Source organism: Chionomys nivalis, chromosome 3 (genome assembly GCF_950005125.1).
Source record: "Chionomys nivalis chromosome 3, mChiNiv1.1, whole genome shotgun sequence".
NCBI lineage: Eukaryota > Metazoa > Chordata > Mammalia > Rodentia > Cricetidae > Chionomys > Chionomys nivalis.
In genome coordinates this window covers 113,327,493-113,352,222 of record NC_080088.1, presented here as the reverse complement: position 1 = coordinate 113,352,222, position 24,730 = coordinate 113,327,493, and the positions used below count along the sequence as shown (strand labels likewise).

Here is a 24,730-nt window from a genome sequence, read left to right as displayed (position 1 = left end):
AAACAAAATGAAAGCAATGTCAACAAACAAAACCAAAAGGCTTGTTGTCTTATTCTAGACATCGGGCCAGGGCACTGGAACTGGGTTTGCTCATATCTTTGTGGTGTGTAGCCCACAATAAACTGAGGTCAACAGAGCCCTTGGAAGGACCTGGGAATCAGAGCCTCCAGAGGGTTGCCTGGCAGCCCTGCCCACAGCCATCAAACATGGACTCTGTCTGAGGGCCCTCTGGCTCCTGAAAATCATTTTCTGGTGCTCTCCCCATGAGTCTCCACAAGGGAGGAGTGAGGAGCAGCCTATAGGCCATGGCGCCTCCACTGTGACCTAGGCTACACCTCACTAGCGAGGGGCGGCAGTGCAGAGCCCAGGCGCACACTCGGCCCAGCATGTTCATCAGTCACCTCTCCCCATAAACTATCCCTATGGGCCCACAGAGGCAGTAACTGGTCCCAGAATGCCCCAGGTGGGGCTAGCTGCCCCTGAGGTGCACTTGCTGTGTGATGGGCCCCCGAGGTTAACACTTCATATGGGTTAACTGACCAAATCTCCCAAACTCCAGAACTCAGGATTCCCGCTATCTCTGGCTTAAGAAATTTTTACTTCGCCATGGTGTGAAAGAGACTCAGTTTAAAACCATCCTGGGTGGGGACATGGCTCGGGTGGTAGAGCATTTGTCCAGCATTCACCAAGCCCTGGGTTCTAGTCCCATTCACACAAATCAGGAGTGGTGGCATATACCTATAATCTCAGCACTTGGGAGGCAAAGACAGGACAACCAGAAGTTCAAGGTCATTCTTGGCTACATACTGAGTTTGAGGCTAGTTTGGATTACATGAGGCCCTGTCTCAAAGAAAATATCTATTAAATAAATAGACAGAAACTGCCCGTAATCTTTATCTCCTGCTAGAAGATAAAAATTCCATGGTGTGGTCCTCTTTCATAACAGTGTGCAGCAGCAGTGGGCCTGGCTTCCTGAGAGCCCACAATTATGAGGGAAAGCTACCGCATTTGACTGTGCACCAGGTCGCTAACACAGGAAAGTCATATGCATTTCCGACTAAGGATGTTTGCAACGTACAATGAGTTTATCCTGCCACCACCCTGGCACACTGGAACGATCCTCTGTGCTCCTGTGCCCGTGTATTCAGTTCAGAGAACTGAAGCTAAGTTGTTTACGGGAGCCACTTAGCCAAAAGGCAGTGAGCGCTGAGATCAAGATTCAAGCAGTCTGTCCCAGGCCCTGTCCCTTCCTGCCACACACAGAGCAACATGCCAAGCAGTCCTGGGCTGGACTCTAGTGGAACCTCACCCTGACAGTCTTTCCCACACCAATGGCCTCTCAGTTATTGCCAAACCCTGGGCTGCACTAATGACCTCAACTGCTTCTGTACCCTGTGACAGGGCAGGGTAGTCACACCTGCAATTCAAGCATCTGGGAGGCCAAGGCAGGAGGATTATGAGCGTAAGGACAGCCTGGATACATAGAGCTTGCCTTGCAAGTATGAGAACCTGAATTTAATTTCAAAATCCAAGTTAAAAAAAAAAATCTCGGTGTGGGGTGCTCACGGGTAAGCACAGTGGTGGCATGGGAGGCCCCTGGGGCTCAGTGACCAGCAAGCCCAGCCTACAGTCTGGATAACAGAGTGGATAATCTCCTGGGGAGAGAGTGAGGACAGCCACGGGCAGAAGAAGGGACAGGATGCACGGTGACATTCTTCTTGTCGTGACTTCCTCTTCCACTGCTCTGGCTGGAAAATTCTACACCCCCCCCCCCCCCGCACCTCAGTCCCTGCTCACTGTCTCTGACAGACAGCTGACAGAAGCAACTTAGCAGGAGGGGCCTTCACTTGGCTCACAGTTTCAGAGGGTCTCCGTCCATCATGGTGGAAAGAAGGGAGAGTTATTTAATCCACACAGAGGGAGCATGCGGAAGAGGCAGAGTACACCTGGGACCAGGGGTGGGATAATCTCCAAAGGTTGGTCCCTAGTGACCTTCTTCCTCCAGCAAAGCCCTATCTAGGGAAGTTCCACTGCCATCCCCAAAGAGCTCCCCTATCTGGGGGGCAAATATTCAACACAGGAGCCTGGCCAAGGGAGTGGTTCAGATTTAAGGGATAGGATGTACCTATCATGGGGTCCCATGGCACAGAGAGGGTAAGAGGTTCACAAAGGTCACACAGCTACGGCCAATCTAATCTGCAACGTGCTTCACTGGGGAGCATTTTTAAGGGGTTTCCTGCTTTTCTTGGACAATAAGAACATCGATTGCCCCCACTTGCAAGCCTGCATTGTAACTTCCCTGCCAGAATGCTTGATTCTTCCATCATGCTTGAAGGCCTGCTAGCCCATATGTCTAAGACAGGTCTCCTAAGCATGCATTAGAGGTTGCCCAAGTCCTACAGACTGAATGAAGGTTATGTTCCTAATGCCCCCAGCCCTTGTCACAGCAGTTAGGAGGAGGATATGAAGTGGCAGGGGGACCTTTCTTCTCCCAGGTCTCAGGAATGAGAAAGGCATCTCATATCCACCTGCATGGACACTCTCCACTCGGCCCCAAACGTGGCCTACTTGGAAGGCCCCTAGGGCCAGAGATTTCAAATCTCAAGATAAAATTTTGCAAGGGGCTAGGTCAGAACCTTGCCCCATGTGTGCCCAGCATTCTGCTCTTTCACGCCAGAACTATTTGTTCTTATAGTCTCGGGGGAGAGTTTGGGGCACACTGTGACCCCTCACTTCCTGTCAACCACCCAGCTCTGTGACAAAGCTCTCATTATCAGGTTTTGGCTCCACCTCTGTGACCAGTCCAACTAAGACTGGGCAGCCATGTTCAATCATGCAGCCTTGAGCAAGTGGCCCCCAAACCCATGGCCCATCTAGAGCCTTTGGGGAGCACATTTAATGCTTAGAGATGGTTCTGTGGGCTCAGAGCAAGATTCAGGAACCCACAGTTTTAAAGGGCTCCCTCTGTGCTCTGTACTACTTGGAAGTTTGGCTATGTCTGAACTGTTTGAGGTTTTGTTTGTTTGTTTTTGTTTTTGTTTTTTCTGGCTCTGGGAATGGAACCTAGGGCCTCATGCAGGCAAGGCTGATGCTCCACTCCCAAGCCTTGGGCAGATCAGATCCAGCTCCCCCCACCACCACCAAATGCTGCTTCAGAAGAGGTGGGGGGAACCTCATATGAACCCTCGCCTCAATCTGCTAAGTGGGAAAAGAGCCCCAAGCCAGAGTGCAGAATTCGTCAGGCCGTGAAAGTGAGGTTGGAGGTGTTAGGAATACCTCTGTTGTGTGCATCAAAGAGAAAACAAAAGAAAAATCAGAACACGGGCAGCGACCATTGTCCCTGTCCCCCACAGGAAGCATCCCTGATGGCTTCTCCTCTGCACTTTAACTCCTCACGGGGAGCACATGTCACCTTTCATTAGACAGGAAGAGACATCCCAGAGCTCGAGGTGTGCAGGCGAGATGCTGAAGAGCGTGACTGGGGACCCTTCCTCTTAGCCAGTTACTGGCTGTGTTGGTGTTTTCTTAATTACAGCTAATTATTCACCTCAAGCCGAGCAGAAATTGCAGATCCTTTACTCAAAAAATGCCGCACAAACAGCCCCATAGAGTCTGGAAGGGACTTGCAGACATCCCTGTGAAATCTCCCAAGCCCGGCTGCCCGCCACTGTCTGCTTCTCTCTCAGCGATTCTTACGTCCAAGCTCCTGCAAAGGCTCATTAAGCCCTGAGCACTCCGTAGTTGTGCAAGTCCTGAGCTCTGAAATCATTCGTGATCCCCAGCCCCAAGACCACAGGGTCAGGTTTGTCACAGCAGTGGCCCATTCTCCGGTACCAATTTCTGTCCGAGCTAATTTTTGGCTGCTCTGATAAAGACCATGACCAAAAGCAGCTTGGGGTAGGAAAGGGCTTATTTGGCTTATAACTTATAGTCTGTCACTGAGGGAAATCAGGGCGGGAACCTGGAGGTGGGAACTGAAGCAGAGACCATGGAGGAACACAGCTTACTGGCTTGCCCCTTTCTCATGCTTCCCAGGATCACCAACCCAGGGGACAGCATCATGGGCTGGACCTTCCCCATCAATCATCAATCAAGAAAATGCCCCACAGACTCACTACAAGTCATTCTGATGAAGGCATTTTCTCAACTGAGATTCCACTTCCCAGGTGACTCTAGCTTGCATCAAGTTGACAAAAAAACTAACCAGCCCAGTGACCTTGAATGACCTTGGCTTTCCTAGTACCATCTGCCTAGCTTCTGCTCTAAGGGGGTCATGTTAGCTGCCCCTTAAACCTCCTAATGTGAGCAGTGCTCGGAGACCTGAAGTCCCAGAGTCCAAACACCCAGATGTCCCTTCTGGTCCTTGGTGCTGAGATGGTCCTTGAGGGAGCCTGATTTGATGGCTGTCTCTTTTCCACTCATTCTATGCTCAAGCAATTAGCTGGTCACTGTGAGTAGCTGTCACTCTCTAGTTAGGTCTTTATATGCCTGATTAACTTTATGATGCCTGGTGCCATCCAGGACACATCCATCACTCGGAGAACTTGGGTGGGAACCTCCCCCATGCCCCAGGATGTACTTGGGAGCACTGGAAGGACTGTGTCCTTGTACCCTCCTTTCTGGATAGCAACATATGACCTCTCAAGATGGCGTGAAGTGGATTACACTGGCCAGATGTTGCTACTCCGGTTCAGGAAGATGAACATGGTGGCAACACTGTAATCTGCTCCGTACCCCATACTGTGAGGAAAGGGATAGTTAGGATGCAAGCATGGGTACCAGTTTTGGCTCTGTATCTGCCGCTTCCCAGCTCAGTGATGCCAGGTGAGCAATCTAGCCATTCTGAGCCTTAGCTCCTTGCCCTGTGACCTAGGGAGAACCAAGCCCTTCGCTCTGGGAATGTTATAGAGGTTAAATCATGTGTAGCATGCCTGGGTTACTGTGATATTCACTGATGGCTGTTGACTTTTATACTTTCTGTACTGTGTGGTTGTCCTGTGTGTCTCTATGACAGGGTGTGATAGTATGCTTGAGAACCTGTCCCCATTTTTTTTAAGAGGCCGTGATAACCATAGGGCTCAAGGCCTGTTCTAGACCCACATCACATAGGACAGTGCTTCTCAGTCTTCCCAATGCTGTGACTCTTTAATACAGTTCCTTTGGTTGTGGTGACCACCAACCATAAAATTATTTTGTAGCTCCTTCATAAATATAATTTTGCTACTGTTATGAATCATCATGCAAATATGTGATATACAGGATATCTGATCTAAAATGCTTGTAAAAGAGTCAGTCAATCCCCAAAGGGTCATGACCCACAGGCTGAGAACCATTGGCATAGGAGAATACCTGCACCTTGGCACATGCATCAGCATCTATGTCCAAGAACACACCTTTACATATAACCATGGCTCCTGGAAGAACCCATCCCTAGCCTGTTCGGCAGAGACCAGTAATTGTTTTTGTGAATCTCAGGCTCCCGTCAAAGTCCAACCTGGCCTCTGCGACCCCCACCACTATTCAGGCTGCCAGTTAGCACGGTCGTAGATCCTGGGATACAGAGGAGACAGATGGCTTTCTGCTGCAGGGGGAACCAGCATGACCAAATCCTCCCAGCCAACCTAGGTGTGGTGGCTTGTACTCTGGTCCTGGAACCAGCATGGAAAATGGCTGAACCATGTGGTCCCACCATGAGCAGGCAGGCCAGAGCAGCTGCTGCACTACCTCACAATGATTCTCAATCTGGATGGTAAGTAGGTGCCATGCTGTCTGTCTGTCTGTCCCTGTTTCCCACCTCCTCTTTCCCTGCCCCATCCAGCCTGAATCCCTCTGCTCACTCAACGCTTCTCCCAGTTGCCAAGCAGGGTGGTATTAACATGGCCCTTATTGAACTTCCGGGCTGTAGTATTGTTGGAAGCAGACATGGTCCATCTGCCACGATCAGGAGTTGGCTACCCTGGTGGAAGCCAGCCCCGGGCTCCCAAGCAGGGCTCACAGAACCTGTCCTTAAATGGGCAAGCTGCCCCCCATCAATTCGCCCACCAAGCAACCACAGTTCCCATCTCACCTTGGGGCATTTAGGCGCCAGGTGCTGTGCTAAGTACTCCCCACCAAGTTTTCCTTGATCAATGAGCACCTGTGAGATCAATTCTATTATTTACCCCCACTTACAGATGGGGACACGAAGGCACGCAGAGAGCAATCACTCGCAAGTGGCCCTGATGACCGCGCTAGTTGCCCTGACTTTGGACAAGGGAAGTCTTGTGTCATTGTGACTCAGGTTTTGCTTCTGCGCCATTTCCCATCATGATAAATGGAAGTGAGGGGACGCGGCGCAGTCCTGCGAGTGAGACAGAAGCCTCATCAATCTGACGGATATCCAAGACACCTGGAATGCCTGTCGCCTGTGTCCCTCCACCATCTGTCAACTGCCCCCCGCCACTCGCACTCCCCAGAGGCAGCACACATGAAAGATGCTCAAGTTCAAAGTCTCCCGGGGCCACAGGAAGGCTGTGCGTGCCTGGGCAAATGGCTTCGGATTCCTCAGATGCTAGGCAGCAATGAGCCTTTCTCTCCCCAAGGACATTACACGGGGGAGAGGAAGTGATCAGAATCTGAGAGTTCCTGGCAAAATGGGACTACAGCTGTGGGCTAGTCTAAGCTCCTGCTCCTCGTTCCATTGCCTGTGTGGCTCTGGGCAGGTTGCTTAACCTCTCTGTGCTTCAGTACTCTCCTCCATAAAATTGTGGTGTTGTACTGCACTGGGCTTGGCACTCTATGAAGAGGGGCAGACATTGATGATTTAGTTCAGTGTTCTCTACGATCATCCCCCCTAAAGGTTGATTGGAATTATATCAGACTCCTCAGCCCATTTCTTCTGTCCATGAACCACAGGGATGACTTTGTCCCCCAGAGGCCACTGCTTAACGTCTGGAGACATTTTTGGTTTTCATAGCTGGTGGTGTTATCTACAGGCAGCTGAGAGGTGGACCCAGAGATGCTGCTGAGACATCATACGATGCACAGCACAAGCCTCGATATGAAGAATTTCCCAGGTCCACACGCAGGTGGGTATTGAGGCTGAAAAGCACGGCCTGAGGGGGACTTGGGAGCCACCCAACTGGACTTCTGGCATTGCAGATGGGTTATGGGATGTCTCGAGGTTCAACAGCCTCAGTGACAGCCCACCCACCCGTGCTATTTGTACAGCATGGCCATTTACAGTCCTTTGATGGCAGACACTGGGGCAATTAGGGAAATTTTAAAACTGCCATTTGCTTTGGTACCAACAGGTTCCACGAAGCTTCAAAGATGGAGTGTGTGCGTGCATATGTGTGTTTGAGTGTGTGTGCACGTGCATGCAGCCATGTGTGGAGATCAGAAGTCTTTATCGCTCTCCTTCTTACCTTTGGAGACCAAGTCTCTCATTGACCCAGGCTGTTGCTCACTGATTCTGCTAGCCTGCCGGCCAATGAGCCCCTGACATCCATCCTCTGTCCCTAGCTCCTGCTGGCTTTTAGATGAGGGTTGAGATCCCAACTCAGGTCCTCACATTTTCTTGGTAGCTATTTTTACTAACTGAGCCAGCCTTCAGCTTCAAGGTTTATTTACTTGCTTGTGTTGTTGTTGCTATTGAGGTTTTTTTTGTTCTGTTTTGTTTGAGACAAGATCTCACTCAATGCTCAGAATGACCTTGAACTTGATATTCTGCCTCAGCCTCCCGAGTGCTAGGATTACAGGCACACACACCAAATACGGCTAAGGTTGAACGGATAGTGGAAGAAAGCTTTTATCTAACAGCTGGGGAAACTGAAGCGCTACTTAGCAGTTTTTAGCTTTGGGAGGTTACAGAGAACCTATTAAAGCTGATGGGGTCCATGGACAGTTGCTTCTTGTGAAAAGATGAACATGTGTGTAACTCTATCCGGACCCTGACTCACACTCCACTCTGGAAGGCCTGGGCTGCAGACTACCGTGTAGACGGGGCAGGACTGACCTTGCTGTCTGTGTCCTTGCCCAGCCATGGGAAAGACATCTCTTAAGGACAAACACTGTGGAAAAATTCTGTATCAAACAGTTGGGATGGGGGATGTGAACCCCGATAGGGAAGTGGCCAGGACACAACAGGTCTTTCTTCATCTCTCTGACTCCTTCCTCCATCATCGAGTTGGGAGCCAAGGTTAATGATAACTCTAATTACTTTTTTTGAGCCCGTCTGTTTCAGGAAGCTGACCTCGAACTGAGCCACCCAGCTGCTGCCTCTTTGCAGGCAGGATACGTGCAAATGCCTTGGAGGAGATCCAGACAGAAGGAAGTGCAATGGGGACAAAGAAGGACAGCCTCATGGATGGAGGCTCTGTCACGTAGAGGGAGTGGGGGTGCAAATGAACTTTCTAGGCAAAAGACTTAGCGCATCTAAAAGTCCAGCGACAATCAGTGTGTCTTGCTCAGTTGGAGCCCGTTCCCACTCAGAGGAAGCCTCCAGCAGCCTTGTTTCCATGGAGATGTGGCATGGCTGTGTTTGCTAACACATGGGGTGAGAGATTTTTTTTTTTCCTGAGGCTATATGCCTGATCCCAAATTCCGTGGGACAACCCTGAGCCTCCCGTTAGGTCTGCCAATGTGCACAGCTCAGAGGGAAAGATGACGGTCAGTCACATCTTCCCCTGCACACACCAGCTATCCTCTTAAGGAGATGGAACCTTCGACCATGGCCTCAGTCCCAGGCCTGGCCATAAGGACGTTTGGTGACTTCCACCTTTGCACTCCTGAGACCTCGCTGTGAAGGGGCAGGCTAGGGGTGGGCTACTGAACAAGGAAGGACCCTCCAGTGTAGTGTAATCCCACTGCCAGCGGCACACAGTGCCCCACAGGACAGAAACCATCCAGCAGAGCCACGCCTGAATTCTTAACCCCTTCAAGTCTGTGCCAGTTAACCATGGAGAACAAATCACCTGTGCCCGGAAAGGGAACGTATGCAAAGGAGGCAGTTGGACAGGATTCTCTCCTGGTCATCATGTCTCTCTCCTCATATACTGAGCAGGGCTGAGCTGGGGAGAGGGTGGAGGGCACGTGAGCACTGAGGCTCTGGGATGGAGCTGCAGGAAGGCAGTTGGGGACTCTGCACAGCCTGGGGCTCTCCTGGGATCTTACTTCCAGCAAAATTGTCCCATGGAAGAATCAAAGCCTCCTGGGAGGCCTGATACCTTTCCCACCAGAAATCAGAGCCCGACACTACCAACATTGCCAGCAGAGGAAGCAGATTAACAAGGCAGGAAGAAGTCTGCCAGAGAGGCCACCTGCTAAGCTTGAACTCTTCAGTAGAAGTTTGGGCTGGCAAGGTGGCTCTGCAGGTAAAGGGGCTTGCCGCCAAGACTGATGACCTGATGACCCCCAAGAATTGCTCCTGACCTCCACGCATGTGCCATGGCATGCATATGCGCATGAAAAGCAATAAGATGGAACATATATGTTTAGAAGTTTAGGTCCACAGACGGAGAGAGAAAGTCTGCGGACAGGTCTGGGGAAGAAAACATATAGAGTTAAGGACATCATTCTGGAGCCAACCAGAAGGGGAGTAAACCTAGCTTGTCTATGACCTTTTCTCTCCCAGCCTCAGTTTCTCCATCTGTACAGTGGAACTCCTATAGTACCCACTCCATAGGGTGAAGAGGAGCAGTGACAGTGTTGGGTCAGGTGAAGTTTTTTTTTTTTTTGGTTTTTCGAGACAGGGTTTCTCTGTGGTTTTGGAGCCTGTCCTGGAACTAGCTCTTGTAGACCAGGCTGGTCTCAAACTCACAGAGATCCGCCTGCCTCTGCCTCCCGAGTGCTGGGATTAAAGGCATGAGCCACCACGGCCCGGCTCAAGTGAAGTTTTAAACCACAGGACTCAGAGCTGAGGGCTCAGTGGGTAGAGAGCTTGCCTATAAAGCACGAAGCCCTAGGTACCATGGCCAGCACTGTAGAAACTGGGTATGGTGGTGCACGTTTGTAACCCCAGAACTCAAGAAGTAGAGGCAAGATGATCAGAAATTCAAGGTCATCCTCAGCTACATAGTGAGCTCAAGGCTAGCCTGGGCCACATAAGAACCTGTCTCAAAAAAATAAATAAAGCAAAATGCAAAACTTGGTACATTAAGTAGTGTCCCTTGTGGGGATTTTTGTGGATGTTCATTCCAAGTGACCTCATACTGTCCCAGATGGCTTCACTAGGGTAACCAAAAAGAAAACTCAGCAACAGGACTCAGATGGGGACAAGAGCACCTGAAATCCTAACCCAGTTAAAAAGATTCCCCTTCCTCAGAGACACAGTCAACCATGAAGGGTGATGTCCTCACCACACGCAATCACTGTAGCAGCTGAGTGAGCAGGAACGCACCTGAGAGTCAACTGGGTAATGGGGGCAGAACCTTTGCTCACTGAGAGCCTTAGGTTTCGCAGTGGTTGCCCCGGAGAGCAGAACCCCACCTCAGCCTCACTCCCACCCGGCTTTCATTTGATTCTCTTCCGGGAGGTGTAGGAGGAACCGGAATGAAAGCATGGTGTGGAGCTTAGAAGACACAAATAGCATCGGGCTTGCCTCTGGCGATGTTGCCAGAGAGGGCTGAGGGCTGCAATGGAGGAGATACGGATTGCCAGGGCTTCCGGGGCTGCCCTCCCCACTCCGGGAAGCCAGGGAGAAAATACACCAGCTCAGCTGAGGTACACCCTGCCAGCCCAGATTTGTCCCAGGATCCCTGGAAGCCTCTCAAGTCTCCTTCCGGGGAAGCCGGGGGATGCTGGGACTCCAGGGCTTGCCAAACTGGAGCATTCCAGCACAGGTGCAGACCAAAAGCGTCAGCAAGCACCAAAACAAAACAAAAAGCCTCTTGCTGTGAAAACCAAATCGGCCCTCGGATAGCTACCGTTTACTGCGTGTGTACTTCACCACCGTCCTTGGCATATTTATTCACCAAGGAGTGTCATCGCCATTTTGCGGAAACTGAGGCACAGGAGCAAAGAGACTAGCGTGAGATCACAGAGAAAATAAGCAGCGGAATCAGGATTTGAACCTAGGTCTCCTTGATCTGGGGAGCTCTACAGAAGGAAGACAGGGACTCACTGACCCTGTGCTAGAAGCGGGAGGGAGTGCCCTTAAAGCCGAGGACAAGGAAGGCATAGATAAAAGTGTGGCTGGGTCAGGTTCCCTGCAAGGTGCGAAGAATTGTTGGCGCTCAGCTTTTCCTTATGCAATATCCCAGGATGCCAGGCTGTGGAATAGTACCACACACATCTGCAGGGCTGGAAGATAGCTGTGATCCCCAACAGCCATGTAAGTCAGGCATGGCAGTAAGTGCCAGCACGTAGAGGTGAGGGAAAGGGGGGTCCCTGGACCATTGACCACCCAGTTTAGCTGAATGGATACACTGTAGGTAGGAGTCCTTCTCAACGAAAGGTAGACTATGCTGAAAAAGACACCAGGAATCTGCACGCGCGTGCATGCAAACACACAAAAGCAGGACGCGTCTGTTTCACTTTGCATTGGGACAGTAAGGGATTTCCTGAGGGCAAGAGGCAAGGTAGCTTCTCAGCTGCTCCCTGGTTACCACGGAGACTGGAGTGTAAGGGACTGTTCTGTGGGTCCCTCTGTAGCCATGCCTAGAGTCTCCCCTTTCCTCAGTCACCCTGACCCTGATCAGCCACTCAGCTCCCAGATGCCCTTCAGTACTCACTTGCTCTGTTCTCTTCTGCATCTGCTTCCTGCAAGCCCCGCCTCCCTCCCATCCACAAGTCATTAGCCCTGCTCTCTGAGACCCGCTTTGCCCTCATTCCTCCCATCCATTAGACACAGTCACAACTGGGGCACGCCCATCACTCACTCTATCCTCTTTAGAATCCGGTGGTGTCATCATGCCCTTCCTCCCTTCAGCAGATGGGGCTCAGGGAGATAAATCCGTGTGTTCCAGTTCCACCATGGACTCCGGGTTCTCCAAGCCCAGAGTGTGTGCGTCCATACTGGGTCCACCTCAGCTGCCTCCTCCACACAATGCCTGCCTGCCATATACTACCGGTTACACTGCCATATATTGCCAGTGTGGCTCTATAGCTCGCTCTGAAGTGTGTTCTTGTATGTTCTCTTTAACATATTTATGGGATGCACAGTGGTGCTTTACTACATACATATGAGCTGTTGTGATCGGGTGGGTGTCCTTGGTGTGTCCATCTGATCATTGGGAATACTCAGCACTTCTCTGCCAGCTGTCTTGAAATTCTTGAGTCATTGTCATCCATGGTCACTGGGCTGCACTGTAGGGTACCAGACACTTCTCCTGCCCCCTGCTCCACCTCTGAGCCTTCGTCTATAATGTCAAATGCAGTGTCTTCTGTTCGTCATCTCCACTAACTCCACCCTCAGTGAGGCAGTCGATGCTTCCAGAACTCTCTATGAAGCTCTCATCAGCTAAGACAGCCAGTGTTCACACCTACAGCACAGCCTCCCCGTCAACCTCCCTCTACCCTGTCTCCAGACTTTGCTGCTTCCATGCACACTGACCCCAGACCTTTCTGTCCTCTCTCCCTCCTGCTCATCTTCTGCATTAGATTGCCACCTCATGCAACAAGGATTCTGACTCACGTGGTCAAGGGCTCCCGCCCCAGTGTCATCATGCAGCCTGCGGGGAGGTGAAGGCAGCCTCACCCAATGCGCTCCTGTTCCATCGCCTCCATCTTCTCTGCCCGAGCAATCACCCTGTTGATGATCTCCTTCTCCTCGTCTGTCAGCTCTTCCTGGTTCCTCTGCCTGTCAGTCTTCCCTCCGGGATGGACGGACCATCCTGCCTGCAGCCTGTGAGGTCAAGGGAAAGATGTGAGGTAGGCTGGGAAAGACTGAGGGGAAGGCATGAGATGGGTCAGGACAGAGACCCAGGGATCTGCAAAATCAGGGCTGAAGCTTCTGCAGGAAGTCTCACTGGTCTAGGGACCCTGGGCAGAATGGTGCCTCTGAGCCTTGGCTTGACTGTCTGAACAATGCAACATGCATCATTCCTTCATCCCACTCTGATGCATCTATTTTAGGAAGTGTTCTAGATCACATGCATGAAGAAAAGTTAGAAAGCAAGACATTTTCAGAAAGAGCCTAAACCAGACCCCCCACCACACACACACAGAATATACAGAACACAGAGTCAGGCCAGGTGGACCCCATGGATGGCCTGACCCAAAGATGTTTTGTTTGGATACATGTTTGTTTATTTATTTATAACATGATCTCATGGAGCCCAAACTGTCCTGGAGCTTCCTCTATAGCTGAGGATGACCTTGAATCCCTGGTTCTCCTCCCTCTACCTTCCAAGCATGGGGTGGCTGCTATGTGCTGTCATACCTGGTAGGGGGAACAGTTCTCTTCAAACTTAAACAAGTTGAATAGGGTTGTAAGCATATCTTTATAAGGACGAATAACCAAGTTTTCAACCATTAAAGGCTCTGTGTATTTTCCCCTGCCCCACTCCTTTTGAGACTGGTCTTATGTAGCCGAAGCTGGCCTTGAACTAGCTATATATCAAAGCCCAACTTTGAACTTCCAATTCTCCTGCCTCCATCTCCCAAGTGCTGGGATTATGGTGTGCACTACTACCTGTAATTTGTGTGGCACTGGGGCTCAAACCCAGGACTTTACCCATGCCGGACAAGCACTATTTCAGCTGAGCTATGCACCCAGCCTCCTTCTACCTCCTTTAAAAAGCAAACACAGAGATAACAGACATGTCCAGGCCAATGGCTTCAGTCCTCACAGCACCCTGCCCTGGTTCCCCTTTCCTGGTGTGCAGGAGCATCTGCTAGGAGCACTTCATGCTATGTTCATGGAGAGCATTGCCTGTGCTCCACAACACAGAGCTGAGATACCCCTCACCCCACCCCACTCCCCTGATGGAAACACGGGTGTGGCCCAGAGCAGGTGCCTCAAGAGGGCCCTAGAACAGTGCCTCACTAACAGGGAAGCCCAGAGCCAGGTAGCAGTAACAGTCACCCACATTGTGAACATGCCAGATGTTGCCCAGTTCAGCTCTTTAAGATGCTTGATGTTAATGTCTGTGGATTTTACCATAATGTCCATAATAAAAGCCCATTGCTCTTTCCCACTTTGACAAGTCCCTTCAATCTGTTTTCCCTACCCCACTGCTGACCTCCCTCCCACCCTCCGCTCTGCAACCACCGAGTCCCAGCCACACTGGCATCTTTGCTCAACTTGATCACCCAAACCTGGTTTCTGCCTCAGGACATTTGCCTTGGCCCACCCCTCCCTGCCACACCAGAAGCCCTTCCCTCCTCCACCAGCACACCAAGTTCAAATTCTCTACCACATCCCTCTCCAGCTGAAGTCATCCCATCCCCCACCCCCACTGAGCTTCAGGGACCTAATCACTATTGTGCCCTGGCACTCAGATCAATATCTGAGGACAGGGGCACACAGTCACCTTGACTAGAACCCAGGCTCTTGTGAACAGAGGGCTGTTAAAGTCTTCCATTAGTGGTCCACAGGAGGGTGAAAGCAAGGTATACCCCTCCCCCTCAGTCTAGGCAACACAGGGCGCTGTCCCTGATGGTGAAAGACCCCTAGGATTCTTGGGACGCTGGGAGTTCAGAGTCCATGCTCAGCTAGCCCCCTTCAGGCTTTGGGCTGTGTCCTGGTATTGGTCAAATTCTTTAGGAATTTTTGCAGAAGTTGGACCTGTCTCCCACCTCTGGAGGAAGGACTCCTGAATTAAGAAAACTTCAGGCCCCTTTAGGCTATGTGGAGAACTCAGAGGTGAGCTGGGGGAGTAAGGGAAGAGAGGACAGCCTGGGGTCTCCTCCCACTACTTGGGAGGGACACAATGGTGCCTGACCTTTCCCACAGAGCCCAGTCAGATCCCCAGGCCTGTGGTTCACTGTGGGGATGGTGGTCTCCTCCTCCTGCCCCATTCTCCCTTTTCTCAACTCCACCTCTCTTTCTTGCTTGCTCCTCAGGTCCTGATTTTAGTCGCTTTTCTTTTTGCTCTAATAGTTGAAGAAGAGCAGCGTAAGGGCTCATCTTAACTCGCGGTGTGCAGGTATGGCCCCTCATGCCAGGAAAGGCATGGCAGGTGGCAGGAGAGTGAGGCAGCCGGTCACGTGACATCGCAGTAAGGAAGCACAGAGAGATGAACCTGGTGTCAGCTCGCGGTTCCCTTTGTACTCTTTGCAAGACCCCCGCCCATGGGATGGAACTGACCACATTTGTCTTCCCAGCTCAGACCTAATCTCAGCGGGTTTTCAGAATGATTCTAGATCCTGTTGTCAATTTGACCATCAATATGAACCACCATGCTCCCCCTCCACTTCATTCCTGCCTTTATATAGCAATTCCATTCTGAACTCAGGGAACATTCCAGACCTCCTGCCCCAGCACAGACCCCTAAGGACATGTTTTATGGTTCAGTGTGGTCCCAGGCACCGTAGCCAGCACCTCCCTCCCACCCATCATCTTACAACGTGCTGGGCTCTGTGCACACCAGGAGCTTAAGTTGCTGCACAAGTGTGACTTCAGAAATGCAAATGGGCAGAGTGGATATGTCCCTAAGGTCCCTTATAGAAAGACCGCCTCCCTCTGTAGACTGTAGAGAACAGAAGAGTGACTGGAAGCTGCTGCTCCCTCTGAATCCTCCTCCTATCTGCGACCTAGAATGTGCAGTTGGCCCAGCTCAGCTGGTGTTTGAAAATGTCCTCATGGGTCTCAGTGGGAGCCTACATGCCTCCTGTCGATTCCATGCTTTCATTCCCAAAGCAAACAGAGGGAAATACCAAGATCTTTTACTCTCTGGGAACAGAAGGAGCCCCCTGGGTTGTGAAGCCTTGTGGACACGGGGACCTTGGGACAAGACAGTGAGGTCTTTGAATATAGGATGCTATGGTAGTTTGAATGTAATTTGACCCCAAAATCTCATAGGAAGTGGCACTATCAGGAGGATTGGCCTTGTTGGAGTAGGTGTGGTCTAGGTGGAGGGAGACTAACACTATTGAGATGGGCTTTGGGGTCTCATATATGCTCAAGATAGCACCCAGTGTCTCTGTCTACTTCCTGTTGCCCGCATATTAACTTGTAGCAGCTCCTTCTCCAGCAGCACATCTGCCTGCACCTGCACACCACCATGTTCCCCACCACGATGATAATGGAGTAAACCACTGAAACTGTAAGCCAGCACTCAGTTAATACTCTCCTTTCTAAGAGTTGCCATGGCCATGGTGTCTCTTCACGACAGCAGACAGCCTAACTAGGACAGAAGCCACTTGAGTGTCATTAAGATAGAGTCTAACACCAAGATCTTGGTGTTGGGTTTTTGTTTTGCTGTTGTTGATCTTTCTGACAGAGTCTCAGGCATCCCAGCTGGTCTTGAACCTTTTACGTAGCTGAGGATGACCTTGAACTCTTGATCCTCCTGCATCTACCTCCTGAGTGCTGAGATTACAGTATGGTCCATCATGCCCACTGCTGGGGCTCAAATCTAGGGCCTTATGATGTCAGACAAGCACTGTACCAAGGATCCTGCTAAAAGCCAGTGCTGGAGCCAGAGCTCTGTTAGCCACAGGACAAGTTATACCAAGGATCGTGTGCCTGGAGGGCCCACCCTATATCTGCTGGCTCAATCCTCTGAGAAAGCAGGTTCACAGATAACCCAGCCTGAGATAGGGTGTTTCTTTCTGTGGGTTTATTTACAAGTTCGATAGCTGGGGTATCTGGGGATCACTGAGTAAGGTGCTTTAAGATGGTTTGTCACACAGCAAACACTAGCCAATACATGACAGCCAAGAGAGAGAAGCGGAAACCGCCACCCACCTCCACTCACTTTACAGGGTAGCATCATTTTAAATCGCAGCTGTATAAAGTTCACAGCTGTATAATATGCTCATTCACGGAAGGTCTTTGCCCAACTATATTCCCATCGCTCGGCAATATTTAGCTTTTGAATAAAATATTATTCAAGGAAAATTCCACTGCTAATGGAAGCAGAAAGATCGCCACTATTGAATGTTCATTTCCTGGATGTCTAACCCTAACCCTTGGGGGGCAGGAACTGATGTAGGCTAGAGACAGCATGGCCAGGAACTCACAGAAACAGCCCCTGCTGCATCTGTCCCTGCACCTAAAGAAAGTGGAAGGTCACTGCCACCAAAGCCTGCATCAGAAGACTCCAGACAACAGGAGATGGGTGACCCTCCTGGAAGTCCCTGAAACACACAGAGGACACCTCACCCCCTTCCCACCACCCACCTGCATTTATTTCACACACGCAATCGTCACGTGACTGCCAGATGTCTCTGTTACTACGTGCCTGCTCCCCAGAGGAATGGCATGACGGAAGTGCTGTTGGGGTCCCAGGCTCTAAAGCGTTCTCCACAGCAGCAGAAATGAACCCTTTTGTGTCCCTCTGTCCCACTCTCCAACCCTGGCGATGCCCACAGTGCAGGCATCAGGAGGGCATCTTTGCAGCTCAGTGGGGAGATGTTAATGAAGGAACCAGGAAGGCTGTGCTGACATTTTCATCCATGGTCTGCAAGGACCTTCTGCACAGATTTCATCTTGGTGACGCCAAAGGGGATACAGAGGGACACTGGGGTCGCCACTGCCCTCAAATGCAAGCCGCTCTGAAATTCTGCACTCATGCATGAAGATACTGCCTTAAGACACTTACCACGTGAATCTATGTCTCTCTGACAGGGTGCCCAGCCCTTATCTGGCTTGCCTTTATACCACTGTTTCTCTGGAAAACTCTCCCGTCATGGTCCCCAAGTCTGGGCTGCATAATATTCTTCAGGGTCCCACAACTATATTTTTCTTATATGAGAGAGTGGGTTTGTTGACTACAAGTTGCTTGGTGTAGACCTCGCTAGATGTCACTCATACTTGGGCTATGCATGTGTCTCTGGTGCTTAAAAAGGCAGTTGGTATACAGTAGGCACTTGGTCATTTTTTTTTTCTTGAGACAGGGTTTCTCTGTGTATCCCTGGCTGTCCTAGAACTCACTCTGTAGACCAGGCTGGCCTTGAATTCAGAGATTCACCTACCTCTGCGGATTAAAGGCATGTCACCATTCCTGGCAATATTTTTTAATAAAGGAAGGAAAAATGGAAGGAATCGGATGAGTGAGGAAAAGAGAAGGCGAAAGGAGGAAGAGTAGGAGGGAGGGAAGGGGAGCAAAGTCTCTCAGCCTTCAGCACCTGGAAGCCTGTATGAGCTTTGAGACCCTGTGGTCATGGCCCTGCAATGTCCTATTTATAGTTTTGGTTTTGTTTTTAATTGTTTAAGGGGCTGGGAAGTGACTCAGCAGTGAAGATCACTGGCCGCTCTTGCAGAGGACCAAGGTTCAGTTTCCAGCAACCACATGGCAACTCGACTCACAACCACCATAACTCTAGTTTCAGGGGACCCAGTGCCCTCCTGTGGCCTCCACATGTTCCTACATGCACATGGTGCACAGACACGCAATAAATAAACACAAAGTTAGCATACAAAGTAGTGGGTTTTACTATGGAGTTTTCACGCACACATGTGATTACACTCAATCTCTTTCCCCTCTTTCCCCGCTCCCCTCCCCACCCCTCCTCCCTCCTGCTACCCTCTCTCTAGTCCTCCCTTCTGCTATCATGTCATGTGCCCTCCATCACCCTTCCTTCCTCCCCTGCCCATCCCAGAATATTCTTCCTCCCTCTCATGGTTCCCTTTCCACTTCATGACACACATGCACACACACTTCAGCCCACATGTGAGAGGCGACATACAGCATCTGTCCCTTTAAGACATCATCTCATCCATCACTAATCTAACAGCAACTCAGTCCCAGTCCCTGACACATCTGAGTAACACAGCCATCCATGGTTTTATAAAAAGCCAAGTTTGCCTGACCATGGTCCCATAGGCCAACCACTGAGATCACTAAGAGCCCAAATTCTCCCATAGGGCATCTGGGGAAAGTGAGACTCAGAGCAGAGAGTCACATGGGTAGGTGTTATCAGGGTCCAGCCATTCCCTGGAGGACTGAGGGTAAGATTATTTGGATCAAACCCAACATTCAAGCCTGTTCTCTTCTCACCACAACTGTCAATGGGAAGACAAGGTGGTGATTCACAGCTCCATTTGATTGCTGGTGCCTTACAGTTTACATGGGAAGGCTCCTCTACCCACTGTATGGAAGGGCAAATTGTCAAACCCATTTTACAGACAGGATAGTCTGGGGACCCAGAAATGGTGGAGACCTTCAGTGATGATGAGTCTTAGTGTTCCATCATTCTAGGGTGACAATGACATCCTATAGTGTCTGAATGTGTTTGTCACTGAGATGGAGCCGCCTGGCAGCCCCTTTGTTTCTGACATCCAATTTGTCACGCACAGTTAGTACATGAATCTAATTCAAAACACAAATGCGGTGAGCAAAGCCAGACACTGGGAGCTGATGGCGCAGCTCACGGCAGTCAGGGTGACCTCCAGAAAGAGACAGCCGGGAGGCATGGCCTAGACAGCCTGCCAGCACTGCCCCAGTCGCTAAGACTTTGATTCAGAACAGCACCAACCAGAGTTATGGTCCTAGAAAATCTTTGCAGGGGCAGACACAGACAGGACTGTTGCCCAAAGTCCCAAACACTACCCAGAATATCAATTGGGAGCTCACCTCAGGAACACATTCCATCTTTCCACCAAGACAGAATTTTCTTTTGAAATTTCATATTTTCTTCCTGGAAATATACAGTGTGTGTGTGTGGGGGGGTGCGTGTGTATTTGTGTGCGCACGTGAGCGTGGGTGTGTGTGCGTGGGTTGCGTGGGGGCGTGGGTGTGTATGCATGTGGGGGTTGTATGTGGGGGGGAGATGGTGGGTGGGTTGTGTGGGGGTGTAGGTGTGGGGGTGTATGGTGTGTGTGTGCATGTGTGTGTGTGTAAACTTGACTTGTTCCTTTCTTTACCAGCTCAATACACTGATCAGAGAAAGCATCAAAATTCAACTCGTAGAAAAATGAAAATGGAGTGGAATACTTACTGTTCTTTGTCACTGCAGGCATGCCAAGCAAGAGAGAAAGAGAAAACAAGAGAGGTTAACTAGGAATTCTTAGGACCACAAGGTGTCAGTTAAGAGTATGTACTTGCTCTTAAAGGGGACCTGAGTTCAGTTCCCAGCATCTCTGTCATCCAGCTGAGAGCCACCTATCTCCAGCTCCAGGAGAAGTTCTGCCCTCTTCTGGCCTCTGTGGGTACTGCACTCACACGTGCACATACATTCAGAGACACAAGCATATATACATAATTAAAAATAAAATGAATCTTTTTAAAAATTCATCACCATGCCCACATTGTTCAGATATATTGTCACAGTTTGAATTCTGATGGATCATTTCAGTTTTTGTGGTGTGTGGTGTGTGTGTAGTGTGTGCACGCTTGTACATCTTTCATTTCTTTGCTTTGAGGCCTTGATTTCACAGCAATCTTCCTGCATCAGCTTCCCAAATGCTGGTATTACAGAGCTATTCCTCTGTACATTGGATTTATTTAGTGTCACATCTAAACCATGGCTGCCTCTGGTTAGAGCTAGAAAATCCTGCCTGTAAGTAGAGGCCCATTAAGTCAATTAATAAACCACACTGATAAGCCCTCCTTTCCTCTCCTCCTGGTTCCCTTTGCTGAGATAGAGGGCTGTGTGGCCCAGGCTGGCCTTGACTACACTGAATACAATCAAGGATGTCGTGAGCCCCTGATCTTCCTGCCTCTACTACTCAATGCTGGGATCACAGTGTCCATACGCCATGTTTATACAGCCCTGAGGATCGAACCCAGGGCCTGATAGACAAGCACTACCTACTGAGCCATCCCTGGCGCCCGTTTATATGTCTGAATAACATTTACATGTAACATGAAGGAGTTCATTCAGGGAAAGTCTGATTTCCCCATCGTGGGCTGTGCTGTTTCAGACAGTGGGAGGCCCTGTTCAGGACTGCTGAGCAGCGGGGTACATGTGGAGGTACAAGCCTGTCTACTTCAGGAAGGAGGTGAGCGTTTTGCCACCACAGGCAGGTACCTCAGTTTCCACCTCGCATCCCTGGCACTGCCTGCTGGCAGCATCTCTCTGAGCATCCTCACTCTGCTCCCACATGGACGGGAAAGATGCATACATTCTTTTCCACCCTGCACTGGTGCCTGCAGAGACGATTCCTAGGTTCCGGGAGGCTGAGCTAGAAGGTTTCTGAAAATTATAAAAGCAGGCAGTCTCTTTGGTTAGGCAGCAGCTGATGAAGATTCTAGTCTTCATCGCCCAGAGGAAGATGTGAACATCATGTTCCTCCCGTGTCAAGCTGTGGTACCAGGCTTGACAGCGTGTGTGATAGCTGCAGTTCAGCCATCATTTGATGTCTGAAGGGAGTCGAGCAGCAAGCAAGGCAGCGTGTGTGTTCAGAGCGCCAGAATGCATCATGGGAGCACAGGAGTGGTTAATGAAGCTGCATCTAGACCATTAGAATAATTCTAATTTAATTGCCAGGCAAATTGCTTGGCTTCCTATCAACGAAAGTAAATTCTGATGGATGGGATTTTAATTAAGTCATGTTTCTTAAATATTGTACCTTGTCCACCCTCTGGGCAACTGTTTACCTCGAAGAGACACACTTTTTCATGGGTAGAATATTATCTGCAAAGTAAATTTGTCCAAGATGACACTGAAGAAAATGTCTGAGAAGGTGTCCTGCTGAGAGGGGCACCCACATTTCTGTGGTGTCTTCCAGAGGGCACAACTCAGGGAACAGGGGAAGTCTGTAGGTAGACCCAGGCAACAGATGAAGGACTTTAAATTTTTATTATTATTTTAATTTTGGATGTCTAGATGTTTTGTCTGCACTTATGTCTGTGTACCACACACATGTCTGGTGCATAAGGCAGCCAGATGAGACATCAGACCCCCTGGAACTAGAGTTAAAGATGGTTGTGAGTCATCATTTGGGTGCTGGGATTCAAACCCAGGTCCCAGATGGAGAAGTTTTGTTTTGGAACATATGGGCGAGTCAAAAAACAAACAAACAAACAAACAAAAGAAAACAACAAAACCTCTTTCCCAGCATTTAACTAGGCCCTAGACAAATGAATTAAGGCGAATTTTTAGATAAGGTTTCATGTAGCCTAGCCGGCTCCAAACTCTAGAGGTAGCTGGAGATGAACTGAATTTATGATCCTCCTGCCTCCACCTCCCAAGTTATGGGATTATAGTCAATGCAGAGTATTTCTCAAAGCCTTATGCATGGTGGGCTGTGAGCCATATCCCCCAAGCCATGCTTTCAATTGCTGCTCAAGGATTGTTAGATAGAAAGGGATTTTTCTTCAACTCTTTAATTCAAAACAGACAAAACAGGTTTCAACAAAACATAAAATGGTTTTCCTCCTGAAGAGTTTGTTATGAAAAAGAAAACCTAAGTCACAGACAGTGGGAAATTATAAAATTATGTAACAAAGGAATTTAACTTGAATAACAATTTAATGACAAGAAAATAATGGACCTGCTCTTAAAAACACACAAAGATGGGGCTGGAGAGACAGCCCCACAATTAGGAGCACAGGATGATCAAGAGCAGGGGACCAGATTCCAAATGGCGACTCATACCCATCTATAACTCCATTTCCAGGGGCTCTTATGCCCTTTTCTGGAATCCATGAGTATGAACACGTGTGTATGCAACCACCACACACTTACACAGACACATGCAGGTCAGCCAGCACTAGGGAATGAGACCTTGTCTAACAACAAGAATAATAATAATTTATATTGATGATAATGATGTCACTGAGGGGGCAATGTAAATGAAGACTGTACTTTGGTTTCCTGACTGCCCAAATCCAAATAATCACACAAACTGTATTAATTACAACACAGCTTGCCAATGGCTCAGGCATATTTTTAGCTAGCTCTTACATCTTAAATTAACCCATTTCTATTATTTTATATTTTGCCACGAAGCTCATGGTTTGTTACCTTTTGCTTTTTGGGTGGCTACATGGCATCTCTCAGACTCTGCCTTCTTTCTCCCTGGATTCAGTTTAGTTTTCCTGCATAGTTCTATTCTGCCCTGCCATAGACCAAAGAAGCTTCTTTATTAACCAATGGTAATAAAATATATACAGCATACAAAGTGGAATCCCACATCAGGCAGCATATTTGGACAGACAAGGACTTTAGGTGGTTGTGTGTGGCAGATGTTTAGCAATGTTCTCAGTCATCATGACTGACTAGAATGACATCACAACATTCAGAGCGGGAATTGACAAGACATCCCTCTATATAGTGCTCACAGTACTCAGGGGTAATAAATCAATAGCAGGGAGTATCAACCTGTCATTAGGTCATTTAAATGTAATTAACTTCAAGTACTCATCACCTCGTGTGTAATAAAGTGTGATTGTAAATTTATATCAATTAATTTTCAGTTATGGCCATGGTCAGTAAGTAGCTTGCAAAGATCCTGAAATTTTCATGTTGATTGTGAAGAAGTCCTATGGGTGATTGGCATACCACTGAGTCAAAAGTGGTCATTCATGAGTGACATTACCACGTGGTCAAAGACATGAAATGCACACTCAAAGCTCATCAAAGAGTGCTATGAGGATTTATTCAGCCAATAGCCTTTTAGATACCAGCCCATTAGGACATGATCTGAGGTACTGTAACACATATAAGAAGCATGCTTTCCCTCTTTCTGCTTGGTTGGTAGTCAAAGTTTGGTTCGCAACCCCACACCCACAGAGTGGAGAATGGAGTGACTTTCTATTGTGAATGATCCCCAATAAACATTTGTTATCTTTTATTGTGGGCTCTTGTGGACCTCCTTTAATTACACAACATTATGGCACTCAATGTGGGACTCAAACCCTGGGATTAAGAGTCCCATGTGCTACTGACTGAGTTAGCTGGGCTGACTAGCTAGAAAGAGTATAAATGTCCAGTCTTCTTGCCATTGTTCTTCCCTCAGTGAAAAATGTAAACCAAAGCTCTGGGAATATCACAATTCCAGTCTTTCCAGCATGTGTAAAATCAATGTGAACAGTCATGCAGGGTTTTCTGAAGCACTGAGTCTTTGTCATAAATGCCCTAAGCAGCTTCTAGTGCTGAGTCAAGTAAACAGTCTCCGGAAGTCCAGTTCCAAAGAGCATGCAGTGTCCAAATATGTAGCCCACTCCAAGAACCAGTTTACATTCATAACACACCTAAAACATCAGCACTTAAGGCACTGAGGCAGGAGGATTGTGAGTCCAAGGCTAACCTGGGCTACATAGTGAGTTCCTGTCTTAAAACAAAACAAAAACAAAAGAAACACAACTAATAAACAAAAACTGATCAAAGAGCAGGAGACTTAAAGAACCAGAAAAAGACTAAAAATAATGAAAACATAAAATTCTTAAAATATAATAGAGTGGCTTAATGAAAATGTAGTATGACCTAAAGTACCTCAAGCTGTCCTCTCTGGGAGGCTCAGACAGAGCAAGGCCTATTTACATTGTTTCATCTAATTATCTCTTTTTGCTAGATTCTCCCTCTACATACAAACTGTTTCTTTTCATTATCTCTTTTTGATACAATCTAGAGTGTTTGATAAAATCCCCACAGTGTTTCTTTTAGTTGTCTGTTTTTACTGGAGTTTATAACCAGATTTAACATTTCTTTTGAAAACTGTTTCTTTCACTGGCCCACTTTCCCTACAGTATAAGGGAGA

At 49.0% G+C, this 24,730-nt stretch overlaps 1 protein-coding gene across 6 annotated transcripts in view; it reads right to left on the bottom strand.

Moving 5' to 3' along the window:
- Positions 1–24,730, bottom strand: part of Rph3a (rabphilin 3A) — a 76,538-nt gene that overhangs the window by 24,321 nt on the left and 27,487 nt on the right. For 5 of the 6 annotated variants that reach the window (XM_057763976.1, XM_057763974.1, XM_057763973.1 and 2 more), the window contains 2 exons: positions 20,026–20,037; positions 12,677–12,823 (listed from right to left, as the gene is read on the bottom strand). In XM_057763976.1, coding sequence (XP_057619959.1) covers positions 12,677–12,823; positions 20,026–20,037 — 159 coding nt within the window. The remainder of the gene's footprint in view (positions 1–12,676; positions 12,824–20,025; positions 20,038–24,730) is intronic. The other variant, XM_057763978.1, reaches the window with a different exon arrangement.